This window comes from Erythranthe guttata, chromosome 8 (assembly GCF_056151865.1).
Source record: "Erythranthe guttata isolate IM_541 chromosome 8, IM_541, whole genome shotgun sequence".
In the NCBI taxonomy this organism is placed as follows: domain Eukaryota; kingdom Viridiplantae; phylum Streptophyta; class Magnoliopsida; order Lamiales; family Phrymaceae; genus Erythranthe; species Erythranthe guttata.
In genome coordinates, this window is record NC_142540.1 from 5,729,030 (window position 1) to 5,743,784 (window position 14,755).

Consider the following 14,755-nt stretch of genomic DNA (forward strand, 5'->3'; position numbering starts at 1 on the left):
CGATTCACGGTTCACCTATATCTAGAATCGGGCCCGTCCCGGGGACGACGAGCCGGTTCACCGGTCAACGGTTCGGGTCGGTTTGTCAACGGGCCGGTTGGGGCCGAAAACCGGCCCGTGGCCGTGTCTAGACTCGCCCCTGCTTTTAGGTAAGGTGTATATATTTTACTTATTTTCAAATTAGTCCCTTTTAACTTGATACATTAAAAGTACCCTAAGTTATTATATATATATATATATATATATATATATATATATATATATATATATATATATATATATATATATATATATATATATATATATATATATATTATAATTTTTTTTATTATTATTATTTTTTTAAATCCAAGGGTGTACAAGTGCACACCCTAGAACCATTATAGATCCGCCACTAGGTGTAGTCTTCATCGGGTGTGCATAGAAATAACCCGGTCGACCCTCTTTGCACCGGCCTATTAGGATTTGGTAAACAGCCAACAAGAATTAACAAGATTTTTCTAATGTAGATAAAATTTCGAGATACTTAGTTACACTTAGAGAACTCTTCATTTTAATCCACACCAAGTACGGGTGAGCAAAAACCCGAGACAGAGAAACCAAAACGAAAATCGAAAAAATTGAGCCGATATGCACCGTCCCGACTTAAAACCTCCTATACGGTAATTTCTTTTTAAAAAGTCGAAAATATCGGTTTGTGTATAGAGAATAAAAAGAATTACCGAGGCGAACCAATTTATACAAAACGATGTCGTTTTGATATAGTATAAATATTTACCGTCTTCCCCTAGCTTGCCTCTATCCTTCGAACGCCTCCATGTGACATGGTTTTTAATAGTTAATTTTGGGCTCTGACATGTTTTCTATAAGTTAATTTTGGGTTATTATTTGTTAATTTTCTCAAACAAATGTAATGAAAGTCAAAATTCACTGTTAATCAAAAATCGGTTTTATGCTGAACCGATAGATGAAATCGAAACAAAAAATAAACCGAGTTGATATCGAAACCGTTAACCGAAAATCGAAAAACCGATTAACACCGAACCGAAAAAAACCGACATGTTCAGTTCTTAAAATATGAAAAACCGATATTATCGGTACGTGTTTGGTTTATTGCAAAAACCTAGTCGTACCGATCCGTACACACCCTATCACTAAGAGCATCTCCCACCCATCACCAAATCACATATTCATCACCTATTTTAGGTGTTTTTAACCTAAATCTCTATACCACCATTACACCTAAAATTATAGTGATTTAGTTTAGTCTCCCACCTTGGTGAAACTCTATATCACTATATATATCCCTAAATCCTATATTTTCACCAAATGTGGGTAAATTACGAAAAACCCCCTGAGGTAAGGCATATTAAAAAAAAATCCCCTCATGTTTGCGTGATTATGAAAATCCCTCTCTGATCAGTGTTTGACCGTTTAAATTCACAAAAAAATATTTTATCCATTTTGCCCTTATGTTATTTGAAAAATAATAAAGAGTTAATAATGATGTAATTTGCCTTACTTTAGTGGAAGGACAAATAAATCAGAAAGGAACAACAACCTCAATAGTTGTAGGAGGCTATCAAATGGAGAATCATTTGCTTGTGTTTGATGTCGCTTCTTCTAAACTCGAGGTTAGCTATTCATTGTTGTTGTATGATACCAGTTGTTCAGAGTTGGGAGATTCCTATTAGGGATGGCAATGGGGCGGGCTTTGCAATCTCTATCCCCGCCCCGCAATTAAAATCACCATCCCATTCCCATAAAAATTTCCGAACTTTATAAAAATAGTCCCTATACCCGTGCCATAAAATCCCCACAGGTATCGGGGCGGGTAAAAGTCTCCATCTATTTTTTTAATAAATAAATACGCAATCTATTTATAATTTAAGGGTTTATTTCAAAAAATAAATCAATAATTAATTATATAACCGAAACCTAAAAATCCCCATTTGTAGCTAATATTTAATATATTACTACTATTTAATTATTTATAATATAATAATTAATAAATATATATTATATATATAAATAATGTGGGGCGGGTACGGTGGCGGGTCTACGGGGCCGATATAGGCAAACCCGTCCCCATACCCGTACTCGGTAAAAAAAAATCAATCCCTATACCCGCCTCATTTTTTTTTCGGGGCGGGTACTACCCGAATTTTCGGGGCGAGTCGGGGTGGGGATCCATCGGGGGAATCAAATTGCCATCCCTACATAAGGTCCCGACAATTTCGGGGCGAGTCGGGGTGGGGATCCATCGGGGGGATCAAATTGCCATCCCTACATAAGGTCCCGCGTGTGAGTTGGTCGTAATCACATAAAATTTATATATTTCGACATGGCCAAAATTTTGATAGGACTCGAAATGAAATCGAGACGGAACTATGTATATAATGCAATCGAATTTTATATGAGAAATTTACAATAAAATTATTTCACCTTAGTTTAAATGGGGTTTTTCTGCATAAGTTTCTGACCAACCATCTTTATTCTAGTTTCAGGGTTATATATCGTTCGCCAATAAGCTAATCCCTTAAATATGTATTAATTATTATAAATAAAGGAAAAATAATGTATATGACAAAATTACCCCCAACCTTTTACACCCAATTGTAAATTGAAACCCTAATTTAATCAGTTTTGACCACAAAAATTTCCGGCGTTGACTTATTTTAGGTTTTGTCTTTCTAAAATGACTTTACTGCAATTGTACTGTCTTTGACTTTGTTGTGTTAATAATACTGCTAGAGATTAATATAACAATATTGCTGTGTTAAACTGTAGTATAGTTAATATTACTGTATTTAACAGTAATATAGTTAATATTACTGTCAACCACAACAATATTGTTGTTTAAACGGGGCAAAAAGATGTTAAAGAAAAAAAAGAAAAAGAAAGTCAACGTCACCGGAGACCGGCGTTGACCGCCGGTCAGCGGCGACAGAAGCAGAAAAAAAAAAAAAAAAAAAAAAAAAAAAAGTCAACGGCGGCGACAGGCGAAATTGTACTCCAAATTGAGTTTTGAGTCAAAATTGAATAATTTGTGAATTTGGGGGTCAAATTGAGGTTAAATTAAATTAAATGATGAAGTTGGAGCATATTAAAATTTGAGGGCATATTAAAATTTCAGGGGCTATTTTAGTCTTTTACACACATTTGGACAATGTGTGAAATTTTTTGTGAAAGAATTTTTTGTCTTGACCACTTATGAATCAGTATCCTTGATGGCTTAGTTGTAACGTGCCATATTTTGATTTATTGTATTTTAATTTACATATTGTAATTAATCACCATATTTTAATTTGAAACTCGCAAATTTTAAAAATAAAATTTATATCTTTATTGTAAATTTGACAAGGTAATTTGAATCATCCCAACCAAAGCATCAATGAAAATTTGATGGTAAAAAATAACTTAGTTTTTATTCTATGAGAGATTAATTCAATGTGATTTTGACCATGATAAAAAAATCGAGCATAAGAAATTATAGAACATAAAAGTTGTTGATAATTTTGTGGGTTTATAGTTCAACTTGAATACATCAAATTTTCATCGGGTTTACATTTCATATATACACATCCACAGTGGTGTCTAGCAACTGTAAAAATTCATCCAATAAAATCGAAACAGGGTATAGCAGAAAATAACCCTAAATAGATACTTCATGTTTTTTTAAATTATCAATCTCACTATGTATACAACAAGATTAATTCAATGATTTTTTTTTTTTTATGTCATAATTCAAATTAAATATCAAAGAAAGAGTAAAGCTGCAAAAAATATATTTGTGTAATCTCTAAATAGTAAAAAAATCAAGATGATAAATAAACTAGCGAAAATCCCCTATGTGAAATTTGTTCGAAGGCAGAACCCCCCTGGCTGACTTTCGTGTGGCTCACTCTCTGGATGATAGGCCTAATTGGGCCAACCCAATGGGCCTACAAAATCTTTACCTAATGAGCCACGAACCCAATATTTAAGACCACTATCACCAAGGCCCAATGACTTTCAAGTAAGATTTGGGCCCGGCAATCTCAACTAAGCTATAAATAAAGGTTTGAATTCATTCCTTAAGGTACGTCCTATTAACTGAGCAATACTATAGCATGTATTCTCTGGACTATTTCCACTATCCGCACGTCTGACTTGAGCGTCGGAGGGGTTTCCGCCGGATCAACCCCCGGCTTAGTTTACGTGTTCTATGATCGCAGGTATCTCAAGGTCATCAAACTCGTGAGCCAGTGATTCACTCTGCTTTTCCAGCTCATCCTACTTCAACTCACTAAGGTGATCTATCTCTAGCATCATCATTTTGGCGCCGTCTGTGGGAAGGCAAACATAATCACGTAGCGTGCATGATGGCCTTGAGACATTTGTCCATGGGGAGTGTGACACTGCTAACGACCTCCCACCTCGTGGAGGCTCTGGCTTGCCACTTCCTCCTCCTCGTGCTCGGGATCCACCACGAGACTTTCCTCGGATGTCCCACTAGATCCTCAACAGGATTCACATCTTCCCGCCCCTTGATCGGTTCAGACAACCGAGGAGGCCCTTCAACGCTAGCAAGGGTTATAAACTCCCTAGGGGCTTATCTCTGCCCCCAAAATATTTCGTTCGCCAAGGGTTATCGACTCCCTGGGGGTTTATAAGTGGGACATCCGAGGAAGGTCTCGTGGTGGATCCCGAGCACGAGGAGGAGGAAGTGGCAAGCCAGAGCCTCCACGAGATGGGAGGTCGTTAGCAGTGTCACACTCCCCCTGGGCAAATGTCACAAGGTCATCAAGCTCGTGAGCCAGTGATTCACTCTGCTCTTCCAGCTCATCCTACTTCAACTCACTAAGGTGATCTATCTCTAGCATCATCACTGGATGTGTGGCTAATAGCTGATTTTTGGACGTGAAATGACGAAATAGTCTCTCAAAATATATTTACATGTATATATATATTTTCATTTTAATTTGATTGTTTAGAAATTAAAATATTATTAAAAAATTAGTAAGTAATTAAATTGAAAAATTACAAAAAAATTGGTAATTAAATTAAGTATATTTTTTTTTAAAATACAAAATAAAGAAACATATAAAATGGAATTTAAGTTTTTTTTGATGTAAGGATAATTTAAAATATATACCTATATTATCTGATAGTAAAAATAAAAATAAAAGATCTCATTGTACATTTCCAATTAAGATATAACAAAAATAAAGAAAAGAAAATAAATAAAATAATTATAAAATATAAAAAATTATTAATTGCAAAACCCCGGGATATGTGTGTCTTTTTATATCAAGTCAAAACACACAAATTAGTAATGGGCCGAGTATACTATATTGATTCGTCCGAGTATGTTGATGGATCTTCTAGATTCTGCAAATAAGAACACAGAAAAGAAAAACCGGGCTGATGCCGGAGTTAGCACTTCGACGGCCAAGTTAGTATATTTCTGGTTTAAGAGATATTGAATAATAAGTTGTATGTTATTTTTATTAAGAAAAAGGATGATTTCAGTTGCATTAACTTTTTACTATTTATAGGAAGAGCTTCTAAGACCGGACTCCAAATACGGATTCCACTTCTATTTTAGTTGTCACCTTCCAAATGTTCCAGACTTCCAATGACTATTAAATTAAGCTTACCTGTCTCCTCAGTGAACAGTGTTGTGAGCTGCTTATTCCCTATACTGCATATTCTCTGACATCTTTGACACTTGAGAAGAGGGGCATTTAATGCAAGTTGATTGTCTCCGGTATCTCATAGACCATATCTTGTAACTCTCGCCTTTGCCTTCTCGCTACTGCGAGAGCGACTCACCTCTCGCACCCACGATCGACTCTCGATTAGGTCTCCTAGATAGGCCCAAAACATTGATTTATCAAATCATCTAGTATGTATATTCTCTGCTATTCCTGACATTTGAGAAGACACGCATTAAATGTAAGTCGGCGGTGTTGCTTTCTTTTTCAGATAATATTCCTTGTTCCCGTCCTCTCTTTTTGGCGAGCGAGAACTTCCCTTTCTCTCGCCCTAGAGTTGACTCTCGCGATATTTCAATTATTGGGCCATTATTGGGCCTTCTTTTAATGGGCCGAAATAGTTAATTTTTACCGAATCAACTAGTCCCCTACTCGCGAGTACAGAGCTGAAGTCCTTCGCGAGTAAATTTTCCTTTATTTGACATCGAGACCTCTGGAAAACTAAAAACAAACATATATTATTATTATTAATATTAATATTAATATTATTATTATTATTATTATTATTATTATTATTATTATTATTATTATTATTATTATTATTATTATTATTATTATTATTATTATTATTATTATTATTATTATTATTATTATTATTATGATTATGATTATGATTATGATTATTATGATTATTATTATTATTATTATTATTATTATTATTATTATTATTATTATTATTATTATTATTATTATTATTATTATTATTATTATTATTATTATTATTATTATTATTATTATTATTATTATTATTATTATTATTATTATTATTATTATTATTATTATTATTATTATTATTATTATTATTATTATTATTATTATTATTATTATTATTATTATTATTATTATTATTATTATTATTATTATTATTATTATTATTATTATTATTATTATTATTATTATTATTATTATTATTATTATTATTATTATTATTATTATTATTATTATTATTATTATTATTATTATTATTATTATTATTATTATTATTATTATTATTATTATTATTATTATTATTATTATTATTATTATTATTATTATTATTATTATTATTATTATTATTATTATTATAATTATTATTATAATTATTATTATTATTATAATTATTATTATAATTATTATTATAATTATTATTATAATTATTATTATTATTATTTAATTAATTTATTATTTATTATATATATATTTTTTTGGCGATTGCACTTCTCGAAGTTGCGACTCTTCACTCGAGGAGATCTGTCTTTTCATCTTAAATGCGACGCGTGGGCTGCCCTAGGTAATCGTGCAGCCGTCGCTTCATGTCGCCCGTCGCTTCATGTCGCCACTTCCCCTACTATAAGTAACACTCCTCTCCCCCATTCTTCCACTTTTCTTTCTTCTACCATTTCTTCCTTTTTCCGGCGTCTGTTCTCTCCTCTTCCGGCGATTATTCCGGCCTTCCCTTTTTCTCCCAGGTATATTTACTCCTCTCTGTGGCTTTCTGTTTTACTCACTTCTTCCCTTCAAACATCTATGGCTTCTTCTTCTTCTTCATCTGGAGAGGCCCCTCTTCCGCCTTCCACGGTTGGCTCTTCACGCGCCGCCGTGCTGAAGAGAAAGAAGAAAACAATGATCTCCAAAGTGCGTGGTAAACCCTCCTCTCGCAGGATAGGGGAGGCAGATGGACCTGCTCCTCCCCTATCCCAAGGTCGCGGGATCGTACGCGAACCTAAATCGAGAGAGCCCACCTTACATATTCCCTCCGTCCCTGTTAAATCCATCCTTACGGCATATGACATAGCCGACCTTCTCATTCGACAAGGTTTGGATGTATCCTATGACATAGCCCTTCCGGAGCCTACCCAGGACTCCCTACATCCTCCTCTCGGCTTCAGTATTTGGTATTTGGATCAATTTCTTGCGGGCTTATCCCTTCCTATTCATCATTTCTTTTTTGCGGTGGCAAGTAAATACAAAGACCCCCTTAACCAATTTCTCCCCAATTCTATCAAATTTATGTCCGCCTTTTTTATGATTTGTCTCGAAGCAGGTCTCAACCCGACCGGTGATCTTTTCCATTCAGCATTTGTTATAAACCACTCCCCTTCAGGTTTTTTCCATTTAACTTCTCGCCCGCGGTTGGGACTTTTCAGCGGGCTGTCCAACAAAGTTCAAAATTGGCCCCAAAGGTTTTTCTTTGTTTGTCCTCCTTTCCCAGAGGTTTTTCCTACCTCTTTTCTGTTAGATTCTCCGACACCCGTGGCGGTGTCGGAAGACTGTAAACCGTTCCTTGCTCATTTGGCAGCTCGCGCCCCTCCCGAGCGATGGGATGTCGAGAAATTGATTGCTACTCCCCCTCTTTTTACTCGCTCGGGACTTTGGGCTATATCCTGCCCTGACTCTCGCTCGCTCGGTATTTTTATCCCCTTTGCATTTATTATGTAGTTTATTCATCATTCATTTATATAACATTGTTCTTTGTCTAGGCTAGATGATGCGAGAAGCTATGAAGGCGGCTCTTGCCAAGCAACGCGCGCAGTCCTCCTCTCGCCAAATTTCTGAATCCACTAGTCATGCTCCTTCGGCTCGTCAACCTTCTCCGGACAGGGCCGTGACCAGCGCAGCTCCGGGAGCCTCTTCCGTTCCTCCGCGAGCTGCAACATGGGAACCAGTTATCGAGTTGGGTAGCGAGAATACTGCCCAAGGTACGCCTGATCTCTCGATTTATGCCGAGAGGACTTCTTCGGGTTTGGGGGGTCCAAAATCCCTGCGTATGTCCGAGAATGCAGAGACTTCTCTCGCCTCCAAACGCTCTCGCGTCCGAGAGGGTGGTTTCCTGTCGTCCTACCATCCTGATATTCCTATGGAGGACCTGCTGCTGGACTTCGACCAGCTGAGATGTGTCGAGGATGCTCAGGCTCTCGAGCGGCTGTCCCCCGAGCAGAAGCATGCTCGCGTACTATTTCACGCCTCTCAGGTAAAATGGCAAGCCTTTATATTTTATTGCCTCATTTACATAATTCGTTTTACTGCTTACTTAGACCTTGTAAAAAAATTTTTTTTTTGTTTTTAGATGAACGTGCTTTTGGCTCATGGCTTTGGTGCCGACGAGTCCTCTCGCCAAGACGAAGTCAACCGCCTCAGAAGTGAGGTAAATGAGAAGTCAGCGGAGGTGGTCCAACTGCGAGATTATGCTCGCCAGCTGAAACAAGCTAAGGAGACCTCGGATGAGAAAGTTCAGATGGAAGCCCAAAAATACCGGGAGATGAAATCCTCCCTCGAGAGTAAGGTTAGAAGGTTGGAGGCGGAGAAAGAACAGACAATGGCCGTGGCTCGCGAGACCACGAAAAACATGGAGATAGAGTGCATACGCGCAGTGGCACACGAGAGGGCAAAGGGGCTGTATGAGACACTCTGCTCGCCCAGCGGGCAACACTTTTTATGCAAGTATCGTGAGGCGTTAATCAACAACTATCCCCTGTCGATGCACTTTGCTTCCAAAGCTGCCTCCATAGGGGTCGGTTACTTCGAACGTGGGGTTCGTCTGTATGCAGAGAAGAACGGCTATCCCGACCCTACTGAAGTCATAGGATACTTGCTCGACCAGCTGGGTGACGAGATTCCCGGGTGGGAGGGAAATCCTGAAGAACCGCTCGATCATGATTGGTGGTCACAGGTCTTAGAAGAGATGCTTGCATCCCTAAACCGTTATGCATCTCACGCTCCCTCCACGGTGGCTCTAATGGACTCGGGTCATCCATTCATCTCAGATCCTCCCTCTGCCTAAGCACCTGCTCTCGCAAGCTCTGGTCCAACCGAGCCCCCAACTGCTACGGATGTTATTCCTGACTCCTGAACAAGTGTTTTAAAGACATCTTTTATTTGTATTTTTAGTATCTTCCTGTATTCCAAAACTCTTGTTTAATTCTCGTTTTTTTTTTTTTTTTTTGCTATTTTCTTTCGGAGATTTTGTTTATTTGAAACTGTGTTTTGGGCGAGATCCTTGCATTTTTATTTTTAATATGTATTTCTCGTCTTCTATCGAGAGCTTTTGAGCTCGCGTTTGCTTAGTTCTTTAAAGGATCTTTTCTGAATTTATGCTTTGTTTAGGATCCATGATCCTTACATTCTATCCCTCTTAGATCTCGCGTTGTTTTTACATGCTTCTCGATTTCAATTGAGGATCTCTCTAAGCTTATGCTCTTGCGGCCTCCATGATCCTCGAATTACATCGTGCTCCCGCAACTTCGATGATCCTTGAATTCTATCAAGGATCTTTCTGATCATGTGCTCTCGCAGCCTTAATGATCCTTGAATTCTATCCAGGATCTTTCTGAGCATGTCCTCTCGCAACCCTAATGGTCCTTGAATTCTATCAAGGATCTTTCTGAGCATGTCATCTCGCAGCCTTAATGATCCTTGAATTCTATCAAGGATCTTTCTGATCATGTGCTCTCGCAGCCTTAATGATCCTTGAATTATATCAAGGATCTTTCTGATTATGTGCTCTCGCAGCCTTAATGATCCTTGAATTCTATCAAGGATCTTTCTGAGCATGTCCTCTCGCAACCCTAATGGTCCTTGAATTCTATCAAGGATCTTTCTGAGCATGTGCTCTCGCAGCCTTAATGATCCTTGAATTCTATCAAGGATCTTTCTTTTTGTCTTTATGCCCTAGATGTGCTTTACTTTATACAGGTATATCAAACAAGAGAGGGCCTTTCATATTGTGATGTTACGAGGAAAATCGTTCGTCTCTTTTATGCGAGACGAACTACAATATGAGCCTTACATTTAGACAAAATATAAGTTTCAAAAAACGGGACGTTCTACCGTATTCCCCATTTTATACATAATATTTTTTTAAATGACAAATATTCCAAGCACGCGCCACCTGTTTTCCTGACATATCGCATAGCATATACACTCCTCCTGCGAGGACTTTTTCCACCTTTGTATGGTCCTTCCCATTTCTCCATTAACTTACCCAGCTGCTTTAGGGCATCCGCCTGTTTGAGGACCAAGTCCCCTACTTGAAATGCTCTCGCTTTTACCCTTCTATCGTACGCAGCCTTGATCCTTGCTTTACTTGCCTCCATTCTGAGCCTAGCATCCTCCCGTTTTTCCAATATTAAATCTAAGTTTTCTCGCAAGCGTTGATTATTAGCCGCTTGTTGGATGTTCATAATTCTGCTCGATGGCATCCTTATTTCAACAGGGGCCACTGCTTCAGACCCATATACGAGCGAGAAAGGGCTATCTCCCGTTGATTCTTTTTGTGTTGTTCGGTATGCCCATAGGACAGCATGCAACTCTTCCACCCAATTTCCCTTTGCTTTTTCTAATCGTTTCTTTATCCCCTCGAGTAATATACAGTTAATTACCTCGACTTGGCCATTCGCCTGCGGGTGTGCCACCGCTGCAAAGCGCTGTGCTATTCCTAAACCCTCGCACCACTCACGTATCTTTTTTGAGTTGAACTGTGTGCCGTTGTCCGAGACGATGTTTTTGGGTAATCCATACCGACAACAGATATTCTGCCATAGGAACTTCATAATTTCGGTATCTGTAATTTTGGCGACTGCAACGGCCTCGACCCATTTGCTAAAGTAGTCCACTGCGACTACCAAGAATTTTCTCTGACCGCTAGCGAGTGGCAAAGGTCCTATAATATCAATCCCTCATTGTGCGAATGGATGTGGTGATGTGATGATCGTCATATCCTCTCCCGGAACATGGATAAACGGCCCATGTTTCTGACATTTATCGCATTTCTGGACAAACTGCATTGCGTCTTTCCTCATAGTTGGCCAAAAATATCCGCTCCTCAGAACCCGTGTTATTAGGGCCCTTCCCCCGGCATGATCGCCACAACATCCTTCATGGATCTCTCGCAACACATATTGACCCTCTCGTATGTCGGGACACCGTAGATGCGGTCTTGTATATCCTCTTTTGTATAGAATATCCCCGTCAAGACAAAAATACTTCGCTCGCTGGTTCAGCCTCGCTATCTCTCGCGAACTCCCTTGACTTTTGCCAATCAGATGATTTCTTATCTCCGTTCGCCAATCCTGCACTCCCGTCATTCCTAATATTTCGTGCCCAACCTTCAACGATGGCTCTCCTACAATTATCTGAATTTTTCGCGACTCGCAGCCCATATCCATGCTTCCTATTTTGGCAAGAAAATCTGCTCTCGTATTTTCCTCTCTCGGGATTTGTTTCAGATCTACCCCTTCAAACTCCTTTATAAGGACCCGCGCCAGCTCGCAATAACTATTCATTCTGCTGTCCTTGGTCTCGAACTCTCCTTTTATCTGCTGGACTACTAACTGTGAGTCTGAAAAGATAGTCAGTCTTCTTTCACCTGCTATCGCGGCCAATTTCATACCATGTATTACTGCCTCGTACTCTGCCTCGTTATTGGAAGCTCGAAATGGTAACTTGATCGCGTATTTTGCTTCCTCGCTCTCGCCTGCCTTGTGTAATACCACTCCTGCTCCGCTCCCCATTGAATTAGAAGCACCATCCACAAACAGCCTCCATTCTGCCACCTCACTAACCCTTGTAGTTTCTTGCAGGAAATCCGCCAGAGCTTGGCCTTTGATTGCCAACCGCGACTCATATTCTATGTCGAATTGCCCTAACTCGACTGCCCATTTCACCATCCTTCCCGAGACATCAATCCTTCCTAGTACTGTCTTCATCGGATGGTTAGTTCGGACTACTATGGTATGCGACATGAAATAAGGCCGTAGTTTTCTAGCTGTAGTTACTAATGCTAGCCAGATTTTCTCGATCTCGATATACCGCTCCTCCGGTCCTCGCAAAAACCTACTCGCATAATACACTGGACTTTGCTTTGCTTCTTTACTAGTACTGCGTTGGATAACCAAGTGGGAAATCGTATCTCCCGAATTTGACCCGCCATTAACAACTTTTGTACTTCCTCCTGGATTATTCTATCTTTTTCAGCTCCAAAATGCCTTCTCTTCTGCTTGACTGGTTTCGTCCCTGCTTTGACATTCAATCTGTGAACAGCTAAACGACTATCGATTCCCACCAAATCCTTTGACGAGAATGCGAACACATCCAGGTTGTTGCGCCAAAACTCTATTAATTGTTCTGCCATCGTGGTATCCATATCTCTCCCGATTCTAGTTGTGCGACTAGCATCCTTCTTGCATAGCTGCACAATCATCAATTCCTCCATGGGTCGCACGTGGCTATCCTCCTTTTCGGGTCGATTTTAGGACGAGGCTCATCCCTTTCCATCATGTCAGCTCGCCCACTATGAATGGTATCTATCCTCCCAGTTCGCCTTAACGCATCGTAATAGCACCTTCTCGCGGTCTCTTGATCTCCCCGCACCTCTCCGATCTGATCTTCCATGGGAAATTTTAACTTCATATGGTAAGTAGATACCACGGCTCGGAATAGATTCATGGACGGCCGACCAAGTATCATGTTTTAAGTGGAAGGGACATTCAATACTAGGAAATTTATTAACCTAGTAGCTCGCACAGGCTCCATAATCAGTGATATGGGTAGGCAAACCTCTCCCAGGGCCTGCACCGTCTCGCCTGAGAATCCCATTAAGCTGGTCTCCACATATTTCAGCTCAAAGTTCATATTCATTTGCTTGAAACAACTGTAAAAAATGACGTCTGCAGAACTCCCCGTGTCAACTAGTATTCGCGCAATGTCGAAGTTGGCCACCATGGCTGTGATTACTAGGGCATCGGTGTGAGGCTGTTGTATCCCCTCCTCGTCTACCCGTCCGAACATGATGGGAGGGACTTGCGACACCCTCTGCACCTCCGCGAGCTGTGACTCCATCTCGTATAATACTTGTAAGTTCGCTCGACTTGCCAGATCGGCAGCCTCCACCTCTACGAAAAGCTCTTCAGTTTCCCTCAATTGTCTTAGATGGGCCCTCCGAGCCCTATTTGAATCACCTCCTGAAGGTCCTCCGTGTATCATGTGGATAAACCCTCCTGCTAAGGGTTGGTCCTTCCTCTCGCCGGCCTTCTCTCGAACATTCTCCGACCGGTTAGCAACAGGCCGAGTATGCGGGGCCAATATGCTCGCTGGAGGCTGTCCGGGTTTGACAAATTCGGGCAAGTTTTTTGCCCGAATGAGCCTTTCTATCTCGTCTCTAAGATGCTGACATTCGTTCGTGGTATGTCCATAATCATTATGAAAACGACAAAAACTTCCCGCGACCGGATTTTTCTTGGGAACCTCGGAATAGGTGCGAGGCCACTTCAACTTGGGATGGTTCTCGATCGCCATCAAGATCTCGGCAGGAGGCGCAACCAGTGAGATATAGTTCTCGAATCGGGGGCCCACTCTTCTTTCCACCAATCCCTCCTTTTTGGTTAGAGGGATAGGTCTTTGCACTTTCTCTTCTCGCCTTTCCTTTCTTTTATCCATTCCTTTATCGACGGCCTTGCCCTGCTCGGCTTCCTCAACATTCATATACCGCTCCGCCTTTCTTAATAAATCGTTAAACGAAAGAGGCGGCTTTTTGGATATAGAGGTAAAGAAATCTCCAAGTCGCAATCCCTGGGCTAAGGCATTGATCAGGACCTCCTCCGAAGTTATTAGAACCTCCAAAGTGGCTGTTATGAAACGCTTAATGAAACTTCGTAGATGCTCTCCCTCTCGCTGTTTGACCGCAAAGAGGGTCAAAGTACTCCTCTTCTGTTTTTTGGAGCTCGCAAAATGATCGAGGAAAAACAGAGGCGAGCTGGTCAAAACTGCCTATTGAGGCGGGCCAGAGCTGACTAAACCACGCTTGAGCGGGTCCCGCCAAAGTGGTAGTGAACACCCTGCATTTTACTCCTTCCGAAAAACGATGTAGGTCTTAAGTGTTGTTAAATCTGCATAGATGCTCGCTAGGATCCGTGGTCCCCAGATATTCGTACGTGACTGGTCGAAATGAACCAGGAAGTTCATCATTAAGTATTTGTGCAGTGTACGGGCTCCTTTTGGTCTGAACATGCTCTCGTGAATTT

At 40.0% G+C, this 14,755-nt stretch overlaps 1 protein-coding gene across 1 annotated transcript; it reads right to left on the minus strand.

The window, feature by feature from the left end:
- Positions 1-11,413: 11,413 nt before the first annotated feature.
- Positions 11,414-12,867, minus strand: LOC148768376 (uncharacterized). The gene is made up of 2 exons (XM_088821174.1): positions 12,722-12,867; positions 11,414-12,614 (listed from the first exon to the last, which is right to left on the minus strand). Exons 1-2 carry the CDS (start codon positions 12,865-12,867, stop codon positions 11,414-11,416), a joined length of 1,347 nt encoding a protein of 448 aa, XP_088677300.1.
- Positions 12,868-14,755: the final 1,888 nt, after the last annotated feature.

Bases quoted from the DNA above. Each gene is read 5' to 3' on its own strand.
- LOC148768376 (XM_088821174.1), bottom strand. From the start codon at position 12,867: ATGGCAGAACAATTAATAGAGTTTTGGCGCAACAACCTGGATGTGTTC. The intron at 12,615-12,721 runs GCATTTTGGAGC...TATCCAACGCAG, and splicing joins CCAGTCAAGCAGAAGAGAAG to TACTAGTAAAGAAGCAAAGC.